We start from the raw sequence: 20799 nt of genomic DNA on the forward strand, positions 1-20799 counted from the left end.
CCAGGGTTAGAGAAAATGCCAAAAGGCCAAACCAAGTTTAGCAAATTATGCTGATATATAGCCTGTACTAGCCCCATTTCCCCCACAGACCAGTAAAAGCCCACACTTACCGTCTTTTCACTGAGGTCAATGGTGCATGGGGGAAATGGGGCTAGTTAAGATGGTACGATAAATATGAGTTCTTGCATAGCGTGACCTGAACGTGCCATAGATATGCTATGGATATGTCATTAACGTTTAATAATGCCGTTGGGACCTGTTTTAACACGTTAATGAATTGCTTATTGTTGTGTCATAAAATCGCTATGGATATGTAGACAAAGTAAATCAGTTAAAAGGTTCAATAAAATAAAAAATAATTACCGGTGGGCGGGAGCGAGAGAGCAAACAAGACTGTGCTTGGCAGTATTATTACATTTCCAGCTCATACAATCCAAATGTCATGGGCTCAATATATCGCCATCCCCAATGTTTGAGCACAGTCAGTTCCCTATCACTCCGTCCTCTATGGGGAGTTCGCGAGCTAGCGCCCTTTACTGAAGAACGTTAGAATCACGTCTGACAAGGCCAATGAACACTCACCGGAAGCCCCGCCTTCAACAGGTGATAAACCCTCATTCCTTCAATTCATCCGCTCTGCACCTCGAGCTGAGCAGAACCATTCACGCATTTCTTAAAAACAAACAAACATTGGAACACAAGTTTTATCAGGCTTTACTTCAACTTAACGGATGTAGCAGGGGAATATCTTGTTTGTAACGCGCTGCTCATTGATCGATGTCGCAGAGCAGCTTTGCGAGTGTCAGTGAAGGTGACAGGTGTCAGGTTTGGTGGGAAATACCTGGCACCGGCGTTAGCTGCAGTCAAGCACCGCTTGCCTCTTTTTCCAGACTTCGTCCATGAGCTTAGCGGGTTGGAGGCGCGGTCCCTGAACGAGGTCATAATGAAGCAGGTTTACCAGACTGAGTAGTTGGCTGACCTGAGAGACACAATTTCTCCTGCGGTGTTGTTCGGCTCAGCCCTGGAGTATACTGTATGCAGTCTCGTTTTGAGGAGAAAAAGAAGCAGGGGATCGGAGGACCTTTGCTGCTGCGGTGGCATTGTCTTCTAGAGGGTCTGCAGACAGAGTACAGGCGGGTAAGCGGGCTGCGCTGGCTTCCTGGTGCAAACCCAAGACTGTTCCTGCTTGTCCTGTTCCACAAGAGCAGCGGCAGTCTGCTAGGCACAGGCACCGTTTTGCTCCCAAGGATGACGTGAAAGCTGGTCCCTCTACGGAGCGGGGAAGACAGCAGCCCCCCATGCACCTAGCGCGATGAGAATGGAGGTGGCATGGTCCGCTCTCCAGATGTTTGCTTTTCAAAAGTACCCCAAGTGGCACGGCCAACCGGGGTATGTAACTGGTAGCCGAAGTCCTCAAACCCAGAGTGAACCTGGCTTCAGGCAAATGTCAGTACTTAAACACACTGTTTCTACCCCAAGTTCCACGGTGTTCACGGGTGTCAAGAGTGTCGTCTCCTCCACATGTGAGCTTAATAAAAAAAAGTCCCGTCAGACACTTGGTTGTTGAGAGTGGTGGAAATTTAAAAAAGGCATGGAAAATGACCAAATTCTCCCAGTCCGTGTTTCAGTATGATATGTTGGATAAAGGAATAAAGACGGACACCAATGTCAGGTTCAATAGCCTTGTTTGTGCATTGTACAAATCCCTACACGTGGAGTCCGGGGAACAGTCCGGCTAGTCGAATACCTATCAACTAGACTCCGTAACAGTCCGCCCCTTCAGATGGAGACTTACAGGAGACTTGCTGTCTGTGTCGATCAATGGCGTGCATGAGCAGTGTCACCCTGGATGATGCGAACCATGACGTCGGGGTATAAGCTACAGTTTGTTGTGCGTTCCTCACGATTTTACGACATCATTACTTCGACTGTTCCCAAGGCCTCAGCGCCCGTTTTGAGAGAGGAGATTTCTTCCCATCTCCAGAAGCAGGTAATCCAAGTGGTTTCTATGTCAGATGCCCAAGACTGCTGGTACAACTGGTATTTTCTGGTTCCCAAAAGGGACTTTGCATCCCATTTTGGACCTGCATGCCCTAAACAAGGTCTACAAATTCAGAATGCTCACGAACATTTGGATGTTACAGTCAGTGCGCCCGGGCGATTGGTTCACCACCCATCAACCTGAAGGACACGTACTTTCATGTGGCACTATATTTCCATCACAGAAAGTCCCTGAGGTTCTGATTCAAGGCTGCAGCCTATGGTTTCTGGTCCTCACTTTCAGGCTTTCCGTCTCGCCACGCAAGTTGTGGAGGCGGGTTTGGCACCTATGCAGTGTCTGGGGCTCAGGATATTGGACTACCTGGACAATTGGCTGGTGGAAGCAGAGTCGATGGAGATGGTTTCCCATGTTCAGTCTGTCTGGTACAAGCATTATGTATGTACATTGAGTGGACCAGGAGTGACCAACTTCTTGTCTGTTTTGCTAATCTGGCTCTGGCATATGACAGCAAAAGTCAGAAATTACCAAACCCCACTTCCCGGCACACCATAATTTTCTGTAAACAAATCTGTGCACCCAGATGCAATTCAATGCATAGTAAATTTACTGTTGAAGAAAAAGCCTCTTTATAATTTGCGATGTGGTATAGGCTACACTTAAGCAGAGGTGTTTTTAGGATTTCCACACACGGGGAACATTTGTTAGCAGGATCAGATTTTTTTTTCTTTTTAAAAACACATTTCATGCAATTCTACGTCAGTGACATGATAGAAGACATACGGTGAATCTTTTTTAGTAATACACAAATGACCAAAATGAGTGGCTACTCTAACACTGACAAACTGAGATCAATCTGGTCTCGAATTCAAACAAAGTTGTCATCAACACAAAAGTTGGCTACTTGGAAATATAAAATATATTTTCATTTGTTTAACACTTTTTTGGTTACTTCATGATTCCATATGTGTTATTTCACAGTTTTAATGTCTTCACTATTATTCTAAAATATATAAAACAGTAAAAATAATGAAAAACCCTGGAATGAGTAGGTGTGTCTAAACTTTTGACTGGTACTGTAGTTAGCTAGCTAGATAATGAACTAAGTGTAAAACGCAGCTAGCTAGCTAACCAACTAGGCAGTTATCAAAGACACTCACTCGGTAACTTACCATACTTTTCTGACCAACTAGACATTACTTTAGCCACCATCGGCCGACTCCTTCTTGCCTACTCCCGTCTATAGGTCTTCTCGGTTCCAAACTATATGGCCGTAGTAGGGTGCTTCATTGTCAAAAGAAACCCACTCGCACACTACCACCTTGTGCAGCCAGTGGCTCAGCATTCCAAATGTATTCACCTGAATCTACGTCAAGCCTGGACAATGTTATATTTCATATTTATATGGTGCGCATGCAGCCCAGAAGTATATAAATCGATTATATCACCAATTTACTGTCAGATTGAAGAACAAAAAAGTGACATAACAGATTCATACATATACAGTGCCTTGCAAAAGTATTCATCCCTCTAGGTGTTTTTCCTATTTTGTTGCATTACAACCTGTAATTGAAATTTTTTTTTGGGGGGGGGGGGGGGGGGGGGGGGGGGGGGATTTCATGTAATGGACATATACAAAATAGTCCAAATTGATGAAGTGAAGTCTGCAACACCACTAAGCAAGGGGCACCACCAAGCAAGCGGCACCATGAAGACCAATTAGCTTTCCAAACAGGTCAGGGACAAAGTTGTGGAGAAGTACGGATCAGGGTTGGGTTATAAAAAAATATCATCCCACGGAGCACCATTAAATCCACTACTAAAAAATGGAAAGAATATGGCACTACAATAAACCTGCCAAGAGAGGGCCGCCCACCAAAACTCACGGACCAGGCAAGGAGAGCATTAATCAGAGAGGCAACAAAGATATCAAAGATAACCCTGAAGGAGCTGCAAAGCTCCACAGCGGAGATTGGAGTGTCTGTCCATAGGACCATTTTAAGCCGTACACTCCACAGTTTAAAGAAAAAAATAAGCAAACAGGTTTGGTGTTTGCCAAAAGGCATATGGGAGACTCCCCAAACATGTGGAAGAAGGTACTCTGGTCAGATGAGACTAAAATTGAGCTTTTTGGCCAACAAGGAAAACGCTATGTCTGGCGCAAACCCAACACCGCTCATCACCCCGAGAACACTATCACCACAGTGAAGCATGGTGGTGGCAGCATCATGCTGTGGGGATGTTTTTCCATCGGCAGGGACTGGGAAACTGGTCAGAATTGAAGGAATGATGGCTGGCGCTAAATACAGGAATATTCTTGAGGGAAACCTGTTTCAGTCTTCCAGAGATTTTAGACTGAGACGGAGGTTCACCTTCCAGCAGGACAATGGCCCTAAGAATACTGCTAAAGCAAAACTCGAGTGGTTTAAGGGGAAACATTTAAATGTCTTGGAATGGCTTAGTCAAAGCCCAGACCTCAATCCAATTGTGAATCTGTGGTATGACTTAAAGATTGCTGTACACCAGTGGAACCCATCCAACTTGATGGAGCTGGAGCAGCTTTTTCTTGAAGAATGGGCAAATATCCCAGTGGCTAGATGTGCCAAGCTTATTGAGACATACCCCAAGAGACTTGCAGCTGTAATTTATGCAAACGGTGGCTCTACAAAGTATTGACTTGGGGGGTGAATAGTTATGCACACTCAAGTTTTTCTTTTTTAAACTTATTTCTTGTTTGTTTCACAAGAAAAAATATTTTGCATCTTCAAAGTGGTAGGCATGTTGTGTAAATCAAATGTTACAAACCCTCAAAAATTTCAATTTTAAATCCAGGTTGTAAGGCAACAAAATATGAAAAATGCCAAGGGGGGTGAATACTTTCGCAAGCCACTGTACACACTACTCATTATTGTTTGGGGGGTTTAAGGTGAAACATGGCCTTTAAGAATCTTTTGATGCACCCGTGCATGAATCTAAGTAACATAATAAAACAAATTCCTATCAAAATCCGTTAGTTTAAGCTAGAGATATCAGGTTTTTGCATGGCCTTTTTTTCTGAGCCTGTAGGATGTGAAATCTGAAACCACTTGAAGCTGGGATGTCCCTCCAAACATTTAATTTGCTCTTCCGACTGTCCATCAACTCCTGGCTGAACCCTACATCACAGCCACTGACGAAGCACATGCCTGCAATCGTTACATCGTAGCACAATACATCAAATATTTTTTTTTAAATATTTTCATATTTTTTTGCATATTTGTACTGTGTACTTGAGCTTATGTCCTCAAAAGTGGCTACACCTAAGCAATATATAACTATTTTGATCAGAAAGGTGATTTTGAACATTTATTTGAGTATTCAACATTACGATAAATTATTTTGGGGGGGGATTACGCAGATTACATTCTATGAAGGTATCTTTACTTTTACTAAAGTATGAAAATTGGGTACTTTTCCCACCACATGACATATAAAATACATACAATGGGCTTCAGCCCCGGTAAGCCTCTGCATTGCCCCGGTAAGCCCCTGCATTACTCCGGACCTGCTTTAGAGAATGCTAATGCTCAGTTAGACACATCTCAGCAACATAAAAGCTGTTAGTATTTCAACCCCACAAAATATGCATCAAAGCCGAACTGAAATCTTATCAGAAACATGTTGGGTCGTTTTCACAGAAAAATATTTCACAAGTGTTTGGGGGGAGAGATCTTCCCGGTCCCTAAATGTATTTGCGCCATGAAAGAAGCAGAGATGACAGAGAAAACTTTACCAATGTCAACTAGATTAAAGCATCAATTTATGGCATTCTGGTGAGCAAGGGTTAATTTAGTCTTCTAGGACAACATATGACAGAAGTGAAGCTGCATGTATCTAATTATAGACGAGTTGACTAACAAATAGCCTACCAAAATGTCTGAATTTATAAGCAGAAACATATCTAAATCCCACAAAATATATCCTGCACCCCCTGTCAAAAAATCATTTATTAGCCTGCATGGTCTATCCATACAGCATTTAGTGTGTTGCGGCCTCTGCAGAAGGAAGAACCTTCATACTTCTTGTGCTTCTCTGAACAGAGCAGAACTGTTGTGAAGGAATACGTCAAGTAAGTAGGTTTCAGGACCTTCTGCCCCCAACTACCTTCAACCAATCATGTCAATGCGGAGCTACACAGAGCCCTCCGCATTGTTACAAAATGTGGGTGGTTTAAGGCGATGCGGTACAGAGCTCGATTTGGCCTGTCACAAGTCTCCGGAGGCTTCGAACGTGAGTTACACCTTCCATACTGAGCCTCCGGACCACATTGCCAGATCAAGCATAAATTGCCTCAGATTTTCATTTTATCACATATCGTCAGACGGTCATGGATTGCTTATTAGCAATTGCGGGCGGAACAAACAGCTGACCCGCTCACCACTAGTAGGCGCCCTCTCCACCAGGGGTCTGGTGGCATCTTGGGCAGAGATATTTGTGGCGAGTTGGCCATCACCACACATTTTTATGAGGTTTGATTGCTTGGATGTCACTATCCCCAGTGTAGCCTGCTGCCCACAGTGTGTTTATGGCTGGGGCAGCAGATTGAACAATACCCGGGTACTGCAGGTTTTCCTGTCCATGTTGCAACTCTGGGTGGTCTGCCATGGGCCATTTTGGTTGGTGTCTGCTGGGGTCGTCTTGCGGCGTGATGTCATGTACCCATTGCGGTGTTGTACAGAGCTGAAAGGGAACGAAGTTATGACTAACTACGGTTCCCTGCAGGGCCGAAACAAGGTACAACACCTGTTCGGCCTGTGCCGCCAGTTCTGGGCTCGGTGAAGAGGTACTGAATTGAAGGAATTAATCCGTATCTCGGGTTAATCACCTGTGTAAAACAGGGCTTCCGGTGAGGCACAGTGTTCATTGGCTTTGTCAGGCGTGATTAGTTTGTTCTTCAAAATAGGGCGATATTTAAAATAAATAAAATATAGAATGACACAGCTGTAAAACATTATCCTAAATATAAACCATACATTTAGTGAATACCATTGGTGTTTAATATGATGGTTTCAGTATGAAATATCCCCTTTAATTGTATTTAAACAATGTGGACAATAAAAAAGACATACTATATATGAATACATTTTTAAAGTTATTCAAGTATAAATTACCAACAAGTTACTATAGATTGGCATCGATATTTTTGTTAATTACCAAAATGACTGCAGATTCCGGTAACTTTGCAACCCTAGTCATAACTGTACGATACAAAACACCACTCTTTTACCTTCATTTATTAAAGAGACTCCCTTTAATTTGGTACGAGGCAGAGAGAGAGAGAGCCAGAGCGAGAGAGACAGCAAATCTCAATCTATGGATTTGTCCTTTCAGAGTGCCCACATGTTTGATTAGATTAGACTGCAAAAAAATGTCTGGAGGGAGAGGAGGGAGGAGAGGAGGAGAGATGAGAGGAGGGAGAGAAGATGAGGGAGGAAAGCGTGCTAGACATTCTCTCAACAGGATCGCCTGAAACCAACATAGGTGTAGTGGGGAGAAATGGAGTGCCACTGTCCCTCATTAGTGACAGGGGTCTTAGGCTTCACCCCTATGGTAAAATGGACAGAATACAGCACAGAGCTGCTGAACGGCAAACTATAGGTTTTCTTAGTCTGAGAAGAAGTGTTGGTTACCTCTTTATAAGGATCTGATCACATCTCTACTTCTGTTAGTCCAAGTTATATTGAGAAATATTTCATTTGACTAATATACAGTTGAAGTCGGAAGTTTACATACACTTAGGTTGGAGTCATTAAAACTCATTGTTCAACCACTCCACAAATGTCTTGTTAACAAACTATAGTTTTGGCAAGTCAGTTAGGACATCTACTTTGTGCATGACACAAGTCATTTTTCCAACAATTGTTTACAGACAGATTATTTCACTTTATCACTGTATCACAATTCCAGTGGGTCAGAAGTTTACATACACCAAATAAAATGTATTTGTCACATACACATGGTTAGCAGATGTTAACGCGAGTGTAGCGAAATGCTTGTGCTTCTAGTTCCGACAATGCAGTAATAACCAACAAGTAATCTAACCTAACAATTACAAAACTACTACCTTATACACACAAGTGTAAAGGGATAAAGAATATGTACATAAAGATATATGTATGAGTGATGGTACAGAACGGCATAGGCAAGATGCAGTATATGGTATCGAGTACAGTATATACATATGAGATGAGTAATGTAAGGTATGTAAACAAAAGTGACATAGTTTAAAGTGGCTAGTGATACATGTATTACATAAAGATGCAATAGATGATATAGAGTACAGTATATACATATACATATGAGATGAGTAATGTAGGGTATGTAAACATTATATTAAGTAGCATTGTTTAAAGTGGCTAGTGATATATTTTACATCAATTAGTTGACTGTGCCTTTAAACAGCTTGGAAAATTCCAGAAAATCATGTCATGGCTTTAGAAGCTTCTGATTGGCTAATTGACATAAATTGAATCAATTGGAGGTGTACCTGTGGATGTATTTCAAGGTCTACCTTCAAACTCAGTGCCTCTGCTTGACATCATTGGAAAATCAAAAGAAATCAGCCAAGACCTCAGAAAAACAATTGTAGACCTCCACAAGTCTGGTTCATCCTTGGGAGCAATTTCCAAAAGCAAGGAGGTACCACGTTCACCTCTACAAACAATAGTGTGCAAGTATAAACACCATGGGGCCACGCAGCCGTCATACCGCTCAGGAAGGAGACACGTTCTGTCTCCTAGCAGCCCTCCTAGAGATGAACATACTTTGGTGCAAAAAGTGACATAAAAAAGTGACAAAGTGCAAATCAATCGCAGAACAACAGCAAAGGACCTTGTGACAATGCTGAAGTAAACAGGTACAAAAGTATCTATATCCACAGTAAAACGAGTCCTATATCGACATAACCTGAAAGGCCGCTCAGCAAGGAAGAAACCACTGCTCCAAAACTAACATAAAAAAGCCAGACTACGGTTCACAACTGCACATGGTGACAAAGATCGTACTTTTTGGAGAAATGTCCTCTGGTCTGATAAAAATAGAACTGTTTGGCCATAATGACCATCGTTATGTTTGGAGGAAAAAGGGGGAGGCTTGCAAGCCGAAGAACACCATCCCAACAGTGAAGCACAGGGGTGGCAGCATCATGTTGTGGTGGTACTTTGCAGCAGGAGGGACTGGCACTCTTCACAAAATAGATGGCATCATGAGGATGGAAATTATGTGGATATATTGAAGCAACGTCTCAAGACATCAGTCAGGAAGTTAAAGCTTGGTCGCAAATGGGTCTTCCAAATGGACAATGACCCCAAGCATACTTCCAAAATGGCCTAAGGACAACAAAGTCAAGGTATTGGAGGGGTCATCACAAAGCCCTGACCTCAATCCTGTAGAAAATATGTGGGCAGAACTGAAAAAGTGTGTGCGAGCAAGGAGGCCTACAAACCTGACTCAGTTACACCAGCTCTGTCAGGAGGAATGGGCCAAAATTCACCCAACTTATTGTGGGAATCTTAAACTTCTGACCCACTGGGAATGTGATGAAAGAAATAAAAGCTGAAATAAATCACTCTCCCTACTATTATTCTGACATTTCACATTCTTAAAATAAAGTGGTGATCCTAACTGACCTAAAACAGGGATTTTTTACTAGGATTAAATGTCAGGAATTGTGAAAAACTGAGTTTAAATGTATTTGGCTAAGCTGTATGTAAACCTCCGACTTCAACTGTAATTTCTGTGGGTGGACCATGGAAAATCATGTGGAATCTGGAACTGTTCCAGCCATTCTTCCTCCCAATCAATCAATTAATTAATCAACAAATCAATCACCTGGTACACCAGGTTACAACCTTTGACCTCCACCTACCTGAAGAGCAGCAGAATCACCACAGCGATGGACAGGAAGAACAGGGAGGTGCCGTAGCCAATGGAGTAGATCAGCTTCACCGTGGCAAAGTATGACTCCTGCATGGTTTTCACATACAGAGAAGTAGACGTCACAGTTTCAGAGTAGCAGTGCTGATCTAGGACCAGGTCTAACCGTGTGCCCTATCCATATAAATGTTATTCATTATGAACTAAAAGGCCAAACTGATCCTATACCAGCATTACAACTTTGACTGTAAATATGGGCCCAGTTTCCTGCAAAAGTTGGCATTTATAAAAAACTTAACTTGTCCTTACCTCCACGCAAACTGTAGAGCTTGTGTACGTACATTTTCTTGTGGTCTAGGTATTATATGGCAAGGAGACAAGTAAATATTTTGTGCAAATGTGGGATATGATGACAGGCTTATCGAGAAAGAAAGATTTAAAAAACGGGAAAACAAAATGCAGGTGTTTACCGTTAGTAAGAAATGCAAAAATGCGTTTTATTTTTGGAGTTAAAAGAATTCGACTTTTTTTATTTCAGAAACTGTCACAGTCCTTTGCCAAATACAGTATAAGTGGTTGCACAAGATTAAAACATTCTGCCAACATCTCCAAAAACATTTGATCAAATGTGCCATTGGTCTTCGTTTAAATATTACTATGGCCTAAATCCAATAGTTTCAAATTATACCGCAAATAAAGGGAGTTATTGTCACCATAAAAGGTGAATGGAGGAAGAGTTATAATGCTTGTTCAAGCACGCACAGTATTAGGATGGATCTTACTGATAACGGGCATGCAAATGTGATGCACCATGTTTAAAAATCTCAATATTTTGAGACGTTCGTATCCTTTTCAGAAATTGTGCACTCAGATATGTAGTGTGACATGAACAAAACATTTGTAAATGAGGCCTCAGGCCTCTCATAGTATGAGTGCTGATCTAGGATCAATTCTGCCTTTTAGATCATAATGAACATGATTGTATGGACAGGCGGACTTGATTCTAGATCAGTAGTCCTTCTCTGAGACATGTAAACCCTGCTAAATGTCTCTTAATCATATCATTATTCATGACTCATACAAGTGATTCGTCATAACATACTCCGCTCATGTCTACCGAACCAAAACTAGGCTATTCATGGTTGCCAATCACATCGTGTCTTCATGGAACATGGCTGAGTTTTCAACCGTGGTACTGATTATGTGAAGATACAAAAATCCAAGCCAAATCCTCTAGTCTGGTTTACAAGAATGATCCACTAGACAAACAAAATACAACTAAATATCCAACCTCACTCTTTAAAAAAAGGATAGAAATGTATTTATTACTAAGCTATAAAATTCTACGTGATTAAGTGACATTTAGATATGGATAGACTCTCCAAATCGTTATTGTTCCAAATAACTATATCCTTCCAAAATTGAAATTACATGGTCATTATATTCCGTTGAAATCAAATTCCAATAAATTATTACAAATGAGAGACAATTACATATGAATAGACTCTCCAAATTGTTATCAGTCGGTCGCTGAAATGACACGGGTATAGTTCACTTAAATTGACTACTCAATCAGTAGTGAGAAAGCTAATATATACATTTAACAATGGATACTCAACCATCTGCCAACAACCCCTTCATTCGTTTTTATGTGTGCCATAATTGCACTTGATTCCAACATAGATTTACAGTACAGACGAATGTAAGTCTGCCCTTCAACAGACTTCCCAACAGCAGGAAGCAATTTCCTAAGGTAAAATGTAGCATTTTTTCAATTCAACTGTCTGCAACAGATGATTGTTGATTGCTTTTCTGGTGTCCAAACTTTCAATTCTGTCCACTAATATAATTTATGAAACACTCAAATGTCTATCCATTTCCTCCAAGGACCAAATGAAGTCAGGGCTAAGGTTGCAAAGGGAGTGTATATTACTGGAAACTTTTTAAGTTTACCAGTAAACTACCAGAATTTTGGTAACTTTCAAGGATGTTATGTAATCTATCACAAGATATCTAGTAGCCCTGTTGGGTGCTTCAGAATATCACCGCTGTGGTGTCATTATCTCTGGCCCTCTGTCTGTCCATAATCACATGTCAAATATAAAACAGAAATAATTATCCTACATATAAACCAACTTAGTTGAATACCATTGGTGTTTTAGTATGAGAGTTTCAGTATGAAATATCCTTTCTATTTTTATTTACACACTTTTACTTATTTTACTATGTCAATATGTATTTGTTGTGACTGTTTTGGCGTCATGAGTTGCAGAGGTTAAAATAAAAAATCATTCCAAATAATTCCATTGTTGATTCAATGCTTTTATTTTCATTAATTAGGCTATTTTCTCTTAAACCATATTGTCTATCTACAAAAACATGAATTCTATATATGAATACATATTTTTAAGTTATTCAAGTATAAATTACCAAAGTTACAATAGACTGCTATAGATTTTCTGTTAATTGCCTAAATTACTGAAGATTCCAGTAACTTTGCTACATTACCGGTAGCTTTGCAACCCAAGTCAGGGCTCACTTCCCTTAGTAAACAGTAGGAATCAAGCTAGGGAGATTGTAGTCCATGACTATGGGTAAAATGTTCTTGCATGCTCCTATGAATTATTTCAGATCAACATGCATTTGGCATTGTTTCAAACCAAATACTGTCAAAACACATTGATACAGCCGCAGTTCAGTCGATTGCATTGACAGACCACAGCTGTAAAGCTATTGTTAGTAAAAACAGTACACTGTGGATGCTCATGATGACCCCCTGACCTTATCACATGACCCTTCTCTCTCTCACCTCTGGAATGTGAATGTTGTCATCCACACTACAGGCTATGTGGTACGGGGGGAAGGGTTGAGACCATCCGTTGCTAGTGCAGTTTCGGCTGACTAAACCTGCTGAGGTAGAGGTCAAAGGTTAGGAGTCACCTGTGATGAGAAACAGAAGCACTATGAGGGGCTGGACTACGGGCTGTCAGTCACTGCAACTGACAGGGATTGGAAGCCAGTGGAAAACGGACAGAGAGAGAATTACTGTAAAAGAGTAAAGCATAACATAGTACCTGTATGTCATTGTATATTATATGTATACTTTATACAGTACATCATGGTATCTCCACCCACACACACGTTCCCTCCTGCCCTTTACTGTGACAAATGTCAACTGCACCTGTGTTATTCCCAAAAAGAGAGAAGACAGCAGGGCAGGCCATGTGGAATGTCTCCCCAAACGCAGCATATGGCCAACACACCACAGAGTCCCAGAACGCTAGACAACCTTCAGGAGAGAGTGAGAATAAGAGAGGGAGAGAGACAGTCAGAGAGGGAAGGATAGAGCGCGAAAGAGACACAGATGAGAGAGACAGCAAGAAAGAGACAGCGATAAAGGTGATGTAAAGTCTACTCAGTTATCTGTACATTTCTTGTAAGAAAAAGGTACAGTATGTTACCATGAATTCCAAAGCAACTTTGTTTTAGCAGTACATTACTGTAAATGTACAGTGATCAGTGGTGGCTGCTGAGTGGAGGATGGCATCAACACACATGGAAACCATGTGTTCAATGTATTTGATACAATTCCACTTATTCCGCTCCAGCCATTCCCACGAGCCCATCCTCCCCAATTAAGGTGCCCCCAACATCCTGCGACAGTGACGTAATGTAAAAGTTTATTCGGGAATTTACGGTAACATACTGTATCTTTGTACTGGCTGCCAGTAAGTTACCATAAAAACAACAGGATTTTTTTCAGTGTCCTTAATCGAAACCTAAACACAATACCAAGAATTGAATCTTGCTATAAATTACATACATACAGTTGAAGTCGGAAGTTTACATACACCTTAGCCAAATACATTAAAACTCAGTTTTTCACAATTCCTGACATTTAATCCTAGTAAATATTCCCTGTCTTAGGTCAGTTGGTATCACCACTTTATTTTTAGAATGTGAAATGTCAGAATAATAGTAGAGAGAATGATTTATTTCAGCTTTTATTTCTTTCATCACATTCCCAGTGGGTCAGAAGTTTACATACACTCAATCATTATTTGGTAACATTTCCTTTAAATTGTTTAACTTGGGTCAAACGTTTTGGGTAGCCTTCCACAAGCTTCCCACAATAATTTGGGTGAATTTTGGCCCATTCCTCCTGACATAATTGGTGTAACTGAGTCAGGTTTGTAGGCTTCCTTGCTCGCACACACTTTTTCAGTTCATCCCAATGAATGTTCTACAAGTTTGAGGTCAGGGCTTTGTGATGGCCACTCCAAAACCTTGACTTTGTTGTCCTTAAGCCATTTTGCCACAACTTTGGAAGTATGCTTTGGGTCATTGTCCATTTGGAAGACCCATTTGCGACCAAGCTTTAACTTCCTGACTGATGTCTTGAGATGTGGCTTCAATATATCCACATAATTTTTCGGCCTCATGATGCTATCTATTTTGTGAAGTGCACCAGTCCCTCCTGCAGCAAAGCACCCCCACAACATGATGCTGCCACCCCTGTGCTTCACTGTTGGGATGGTGTTCTTCGGCTTGCTAGCCTCCCCCTTTTTCCTCCAAACATAACGGTGGTCATTATGGCCAAACAGTTCTATTTTATTTCTTCAGACCAGAGGACATTTCTCCATGTGCAGTTGCAAACCGTAGCCTGGCTTTTTTGTGGCGGTTTTGGAGCAGTGACTTCTTCCTTGCTGAGCGGCCTTTCAAGTTATGTCGATATAGGACGCGTTTTACTGTGGATATAGATACTTTTGTACCCGTTTCCTCCAGCATCTTCACAAGGCCCTTTGCTGTTGTTCTGGGATTGATTTGCACTTTTTGTACCAAAGTACGTTCATCTCTAGGAGACAGAACACATCTCCTTCCTGAGCTGTATGATGGTTGCGTGGTCCCATGATGTTTGTACAGGTGAACGTGTTACCTTCAGGCATTTGGAAATTGCTCCAAGGATGAACCAGACTTGTGGAGGTCTACAATTGTTTTTCTGAGGTCTTGGCTGATTTCTTTTAGTTTTCCCATGATGTCAAGCAAAGAGGCACTGAGTTTGAAGGTAGGCCTTGAAATACATCTACAGGTACACCTCCAATTGACTCAAATTATGTCAATAGTCTATCAGAAGCTTCTAAAGCCATGACATCATTTTCTGGAATTCTCCAAGCTGTTTAAAGGCACAGTCAGTGTATATAGTGTATATAAACTTCTGACCCACTGGAATTGTGATACAGTGAATTATAAGTGAAATAATATGTCTGTAAACAATTGTTGGAAAAATTACTTGTGTCATGCACAAAGTAGATGTCCTAACCGACTTGCCAAAACTATAGTTTGTTAAGAAGAAATGCGTGGAGTGGTAGAAAAACTAGTTTTAATGACTCCAACCTAAGTGTATGTAAACTTCCGACTACAACTGTAACTTACGTCCTCTCTTTTGATAAATCATAATGCATGTATTACTTTTCCACTACGATAGTTATCCCCTCTGAACCTGTCCTTTCCGCAAATGATTATCTGCAAACCATTTATTCAATGGCGGACTCTCACGTTTAGATGTGAACATATATCATATTATGACAATCTATACTCAAGATCTAATCTATGAGCCGGAAACTGGAGTGAGAAAGCGTAATGGGTGATTCTAGAAGGATAATGTCAGATACCTAGCATACTGTGGTTCTGCAATGCATCGAAGTTGAAAAGTACTGTACTGTTTTCAACTGTACTGTGGTTCTGCTCTGCAATGTACCGAAGACAACGCCGCTCCTCCCTCTCCAGCTGAAAGATGTACTCGCAGTCTGGGTGCAGACTCGACAGAACCTGGCGAGAAAGGGGGCGGGGGGGGGGGGGTCAGAGACAGGCAGACAAACAGAGAGCAAGAGAGAAACAGTGAAAGAGAGAGGGGAGGGGGGAGACTACTATTGGAACAAAAATGTAAACCATGGAGAAAAAAACGAATAGTTCTCACCATAAGTGTATGGAAGAACACTCAAGTCTCCCTCCAGCAACCCACCTAGCCAGGCTAGGCCTGATTGGCTAAATGGGTGTTACGTGACTATAGTCAGGCGAGAGTTCCATCAGGCCCCCTAGCAACATGCCTAGCAACAGAGGTATGAACTGCCCTCTACTGAAAGACAAGAGTCAGGATCTGGGGGATGGTAATCTACTTGATGCAACCTGGGGTCACAAAGTTTCTGTCTCCAAGACAGGCTGAGGGAGTAGGGTTTTCTACAGCCGCCCCAACATATAAATAGTACATTTGTAACTCTGTAAAACCAGCTTACCTGTCTTGTTGTCTAGCAAAGGAATTTGTGGAAGGTACAGTACTACGCAGCGCACAGACCACCAAGCGCAATCAACTTAGTCGAGATACGTTGAGTTTCCTTGTAGGCCTATTTTCCAGCGAAAATGTATAAATACCGTATACAGGGGTATTTCAGGGGAAGCAACAGGATGGTTTTTCAATGGCATCATTTCTTTGAAGTTTTTCAATACATTTGAATATTTGCAGCTACTTTTTAAGAGTTTAATACCTGCAGTCAACCTGTGCAATACATTAGGAAAAAAAGTGGATTGCGTTATTCAAGTCATATGTCACATTATTTTACATTATGAAACTTACAGTAGTTCCCCAGAACAGTTGAGCATGTCACGTTTGTTTGTAAATAGTACAACGGGAGAAAGCAGGAGCTGGCGAGTCCATAGCCTTCAATATCTATCAGTGAGTCTCTGTTGTGCAGAGCACATGAGGTGATGAAGATACACTTGTATGCAATTCACTACTAAATGTTTACCCTCAGATATCTTATAATGGCTTTCTGCCAGAAGTCAAAGAGCTCTGGATTTAACTGTCTTTGCAATGAGTTATTTTCGTTTTTTGCTCGTCAGCATTTAGCTAACAGCGTCTATGTGATTTCGCTATTAGTTTGTGCAAATTTATTTAGCATTCTGGTAATAAGGGGCCCAATGGGCTTTCTTGCATTTTTAGCGCCCCTTGTGTGCAATGCCGGTAATATTGTAAATCCCGGGATGAGAGAAGGATGGTATGAAAATCTGGATACCACCCAAGCGTACTGTATAGCCTAATCCCTGTTTCTGTTTGAGTCTTTTGTTAAATGTGAAACAATGTCAAATAAAATAGTTATTGTAACATGCTTCATAAACAACAGGTGTAGACTAGCAGATTACAATAAAAAAATAATAACACGAGGACTAAATAAATACACAATGAGCAATGATACAGTAGCTATATACGAGCCGGTGCGCAGAGGTGCGATAGACGATAGACAGGATAGATAGACACTAGTAGCAGCGTATGTAATGTATGGAAGTGTGTGTGTGGCGAGTGTGTGTGGCGAATGTGTGCCTGTGTATACGTGTTGTGTGAGTGACTGTGTGTGTATGATTTGGAGTGTAAGTATGTGTGGGTAGAGTCCCTTGTGTGTGCATCCGTTTCCTGTAGTCCACGATCAGCTCATTTGTCTTGCCAACGTTGAGGGAGAGGTTGTTGTCCCGGCACCACACTGCCAGGTGTCTGACCTCCTTCCTATAGCATGTCTCGTCATCATTGGTGATCAGGCCTACTACCACTGTCGTGTCATCAGCAAACTTGATGATGGTGTTGGAGGTGTGCACGGCCACGCAGTCGTGGGTGAACAGGGAGTACAGGAGGGGAATAGGCACACTTGAGAGGCCTCTGTGTTGAGGGTCAGCGTGGCGGATGTGTTTGGACTACCCTCACCAACTGGGGGCAGCCCATCAAGAAGCCAGGATCCAGGTGCAGAGGGAGGCGTTCAGTCCCAGGGTCCTTAGCTTAGTGATGGGCTTGGAGGACACTATGGTGTTGAATGCTGAGCTGTAGTCACTGAACAGCATTCTCATGTAGGTGTTCCTTTTGTCCAGGTGTGAAAGGTCAGTGTGGAGTGCAATAGAGATTGCGTCATCTGTGGATCAGTTTGTGCCATATGCAAATTGTAGTGGTTCCAGGATTTCTGGGATGATGGTGTTGATGTGAGCCATGACCAGCCTTTCAAAGCATTTCATGGATACAGATGTGAGTGCTATGGGTGGTAGTCATTTAGACAGATTACCTTGGCGTCCTTGGCACAGGGACTATGGTGGTCTGCTTGAAACATGTAGGTATTACAGACTGGGCCTGGGAGAGGTTGAAAATGTCAGTGAAGTCCTTGCCAGCTAGTCAGCGCATGCTCTGAGGATGCGTCCTGGTAATCTGTCTGGCCCTGCGGCCTTATGAATATTAACCTGCTTAAAAAGGTCTTACTCGCATCGGCTACGGAGATTACACAGTCGTCTGGAACAGCTGGTGCTCTCAGACATGGTTCAGTGTTGCTTGCCTCGAAGCGAGCATAGAAGGCATTTAACTTGTCTGGTAGGCTTGCGTCACTGGGTAGCTCTTGGCTGGGTTTCCCTTTGTAATCCATGATAGTTTGCAAGCCCTGCCAAATCCAACGAGAGTTAGAGCCTGTGTAGTAGATTTCGATCTTTGTTCTGTATTGACTCTTTGCCTGTTTGATGATTCATCGGAGGGCATAGCGGGATTTCTTGTAAGTGGATTAGTGTCCCACTCCTTGAAAGCGGCAGCTCTAGCTTCTAGCTCAGTGCAGATGTTGACTGTAATCCATGGCTTCTGGTTGGGATATGTACATACCATTAATGTGGGGACGACGTCATCAATGCACTTATTAATGAAGACGGTGACTGATGTGGTAAACTCTGGCTAGCGAAACAGTCCTGTAGCTTAGCATCTGCTTCATCGGACCACTTCCATCTTGAACACGTCACTGGCACTTCCTGTTTGAGTTGTTGCTTCTAATCAGTAACCAGGAGGATAGATTTATGGTCATAGGGCGAGAGTGGAGTAAATGTGATCTCGAGTTATTTTTCCTCTGGTTGCACAGGTGACATGCTGGTAGAAATGAGGTGAAATGGATTTAATTTTTCTTGCATTAAAATCCCAGGACACTAGGAGCGGCGCTTCTGGATGAGCATTTTCTTGTTTGTTTATAGCTCGTTGAGTGTGGTCTTAGTGCTATCAGTTTGTGGTGGTAAATAGACAGCTTCCAGTCCTGGTCCAGTCCTGTTGTGTCTGTTTGCTGTTTTTCATTAAAACCTTCCTGTGCATGCATGGCTGTGTGTCCCCAGTTTCCGCCCTGTGAAAGTCAATGGCTGCAGGGCACTGGCGGAGATGGAAGTCCCACCGCCCCATGTCGCCACCCCTTCAGTAGCATGGATGGAGTGGGCAGTAAAGAGCTAGGTGCTCACCGTATCTACGAGGCTGGGCTGGGCTGTCCAGCAGGAGTCAGGGCGGTCCATGCCCGTGCTGCGGGAGATGTCCAGGCTGGGGGAGGAGGCCATCCCACGGCATCCCACGGCCAGGTATCCTTGGAATGAACAGGGAAAGAGAGCTTGTCAGATGGTGGCTCTCCCATGGGGGCTGGATGTTCATCCAGGTCTGTAACTGGAGGCAGGCCCAGATCTGGTCTGGCCTGTGGATCCAGGCCTGGATCAGGCAGTGTGGCAGGGACACGGCTGGACACCAGACCCAGTGATGGTTGTGGGTCTAGCAGTGATATGTCCTCAGGGTTTGGTGAAGGTGATGAACCTAGGACTGATGCTGGGTAAGCTGATGAGCCAAGGACAGGAACAGGCTTCAGACACAAGCCTGGTACTGGGTCGGCCAATGAAGATGGTCTGTCGACGGGAGTGGATTGCTGGACCAGGACTGGAACCAGGTCAGCCGGTGTGTCCGGGACAGGGCATCGGACCCAGGGCTGGTGCTGGGTCTGACAATGGGCCCAGGTCCAGGCTGAACCAGCCCTCCAGGACGGTAGTGGTCATCGGGACCACTTGTGGTGGCACCGCCTGGGGTGCGGAGTGGAGCTCTGCCTGCTGCTGGGACAGCTCAGCCCTCTGTGGCAGTCGCTGGTCTGGCAGCACCACTGGTATCGGGTTAGCTGGCTGAAGCGTGTTGGACAGCATGATTTGGTGCAGCGCTGGCGACTGCTCGGCTGATTCAAGGACTGGCAACTGCAGCCATGGAGGCCAGGTTGGTTCCAATGCAGGCCTTGGCATTTGAATAGATGCCAGCTGAAGCATTGGTATTGAGGGCAGCACTGGCTCCACCTCTGGAGGCCGCTGGGCTGACTGGCGAGCTGGGAGCTGCATTGTTGGCTGGACATACAGTAGTCCTGGTGGTCGCCTGATGAGCCGAAGGCTGGCGAGGGCACTGGCTGGAGAAACTCCTGGGGCGCTGGAGTCCGGGTTGCCTCCCAACACGTGTGAATGGCGCCTGGACCAGTGGCCGAAAAGGTGGCTCTCATATGAGATAAAAAGCACAGAAATCTACTTAACATTAACCAGGTTTCCATCTATCCTTTTTATGCGAGTAAAGTAAGTTGGAAAACATGTCACAACGGGCCAGATGGAAACTGCAAATTTGTCTGTAAACTTTCCAAATGTTGGCAAAACAAAATACGCTAGACCAGGTGGGATCCTTTTGTATCCGTAAAATTCATTATGCGAGAAATAGCGTTGGAAACGTCTTTATGCTCAAATATTGATATAATAACCATTATATCGAAGTAAATTTGGAATCACGCGATGATATGTTGCGTGGTCCTCCCAATACGACTTTGGAAAGGATGACGTGTATTAGGCTACAGAATAAATAAGTTATGATGAACTTCACACTGTGGTGTGATAGCCTGCAAAGTAATGTCATACTTTCCAGGTCCATACCCAAACAGTTCGAACTACTAATTTTGAAAATTACTCTCTCCAGAAATAAGTCTCTCACTGTTGCCGCCTGCTACCGACCCCCCTCAGCTCCCAGCTGTGCCCTGGACACCATTTGTGAA

At 43.0% G+C, this 20799-nt stretch overlaps 1 protein-coding gene across 1 annotated transcript in view; it reads right to left on the reverse strand.

Moving 5' to 3' along the window:
* LOC139409716 (growth hormone-releasing hormone receptor-like) overlaps window positions 1-20107 on the reverse strand; it is a 37599-nt gene extending 17492 nt beyond the window's left edge. Inside the window, exons 1-7 of the mRNA XM_071155115.1 lie at window positions 19708-20107; window positions 19205-19323; window positions 17414-17653; window positions 15634-15742; window positions 13095-13202; window positions 12723-12823; window positions 9906-10003 (exon numbers count right to left, since the gene is read on the reverse strand). Of these exons, the coding sequence (XP_071011216.1) occupies window positions 9906-10003; window positions 12723-12823; window positions 13095-13202; window positions 15634-15742; window positions 17414-17653; window positions 19205-19323; window positions 19708-20107 (1175 nt within the window). The remainder of the gene's footprint in view (window positions 1-9905; window positions 10004-12722; window positions 12824-13094; window positions 13203-15633; window positions 15743-17413; window positions 17654-19204; window positions 19324-19707) is intronic.
* Between the last annotated feature and the right edge of the window lie 692 nt (window positions 20108-20799).

The sequence above is a fragment of the Oncorhynchus clarkii genome, chromosome 5 (assembly GCF_045791955.1).
Source record: "Oncorhynchus clarkii lewisi isolate Uvic-CL-2024 chromosome 5, UVic_Ocla_1.0, whole genome shotgun sequence".
NCBI classification, from domain to species: Eukaryota; Metazoa; Chordata; class Actinopteri; order Salmoniformes; family Salmonidae; genus Oncorhynchus; species Oncorhynchus clarkii.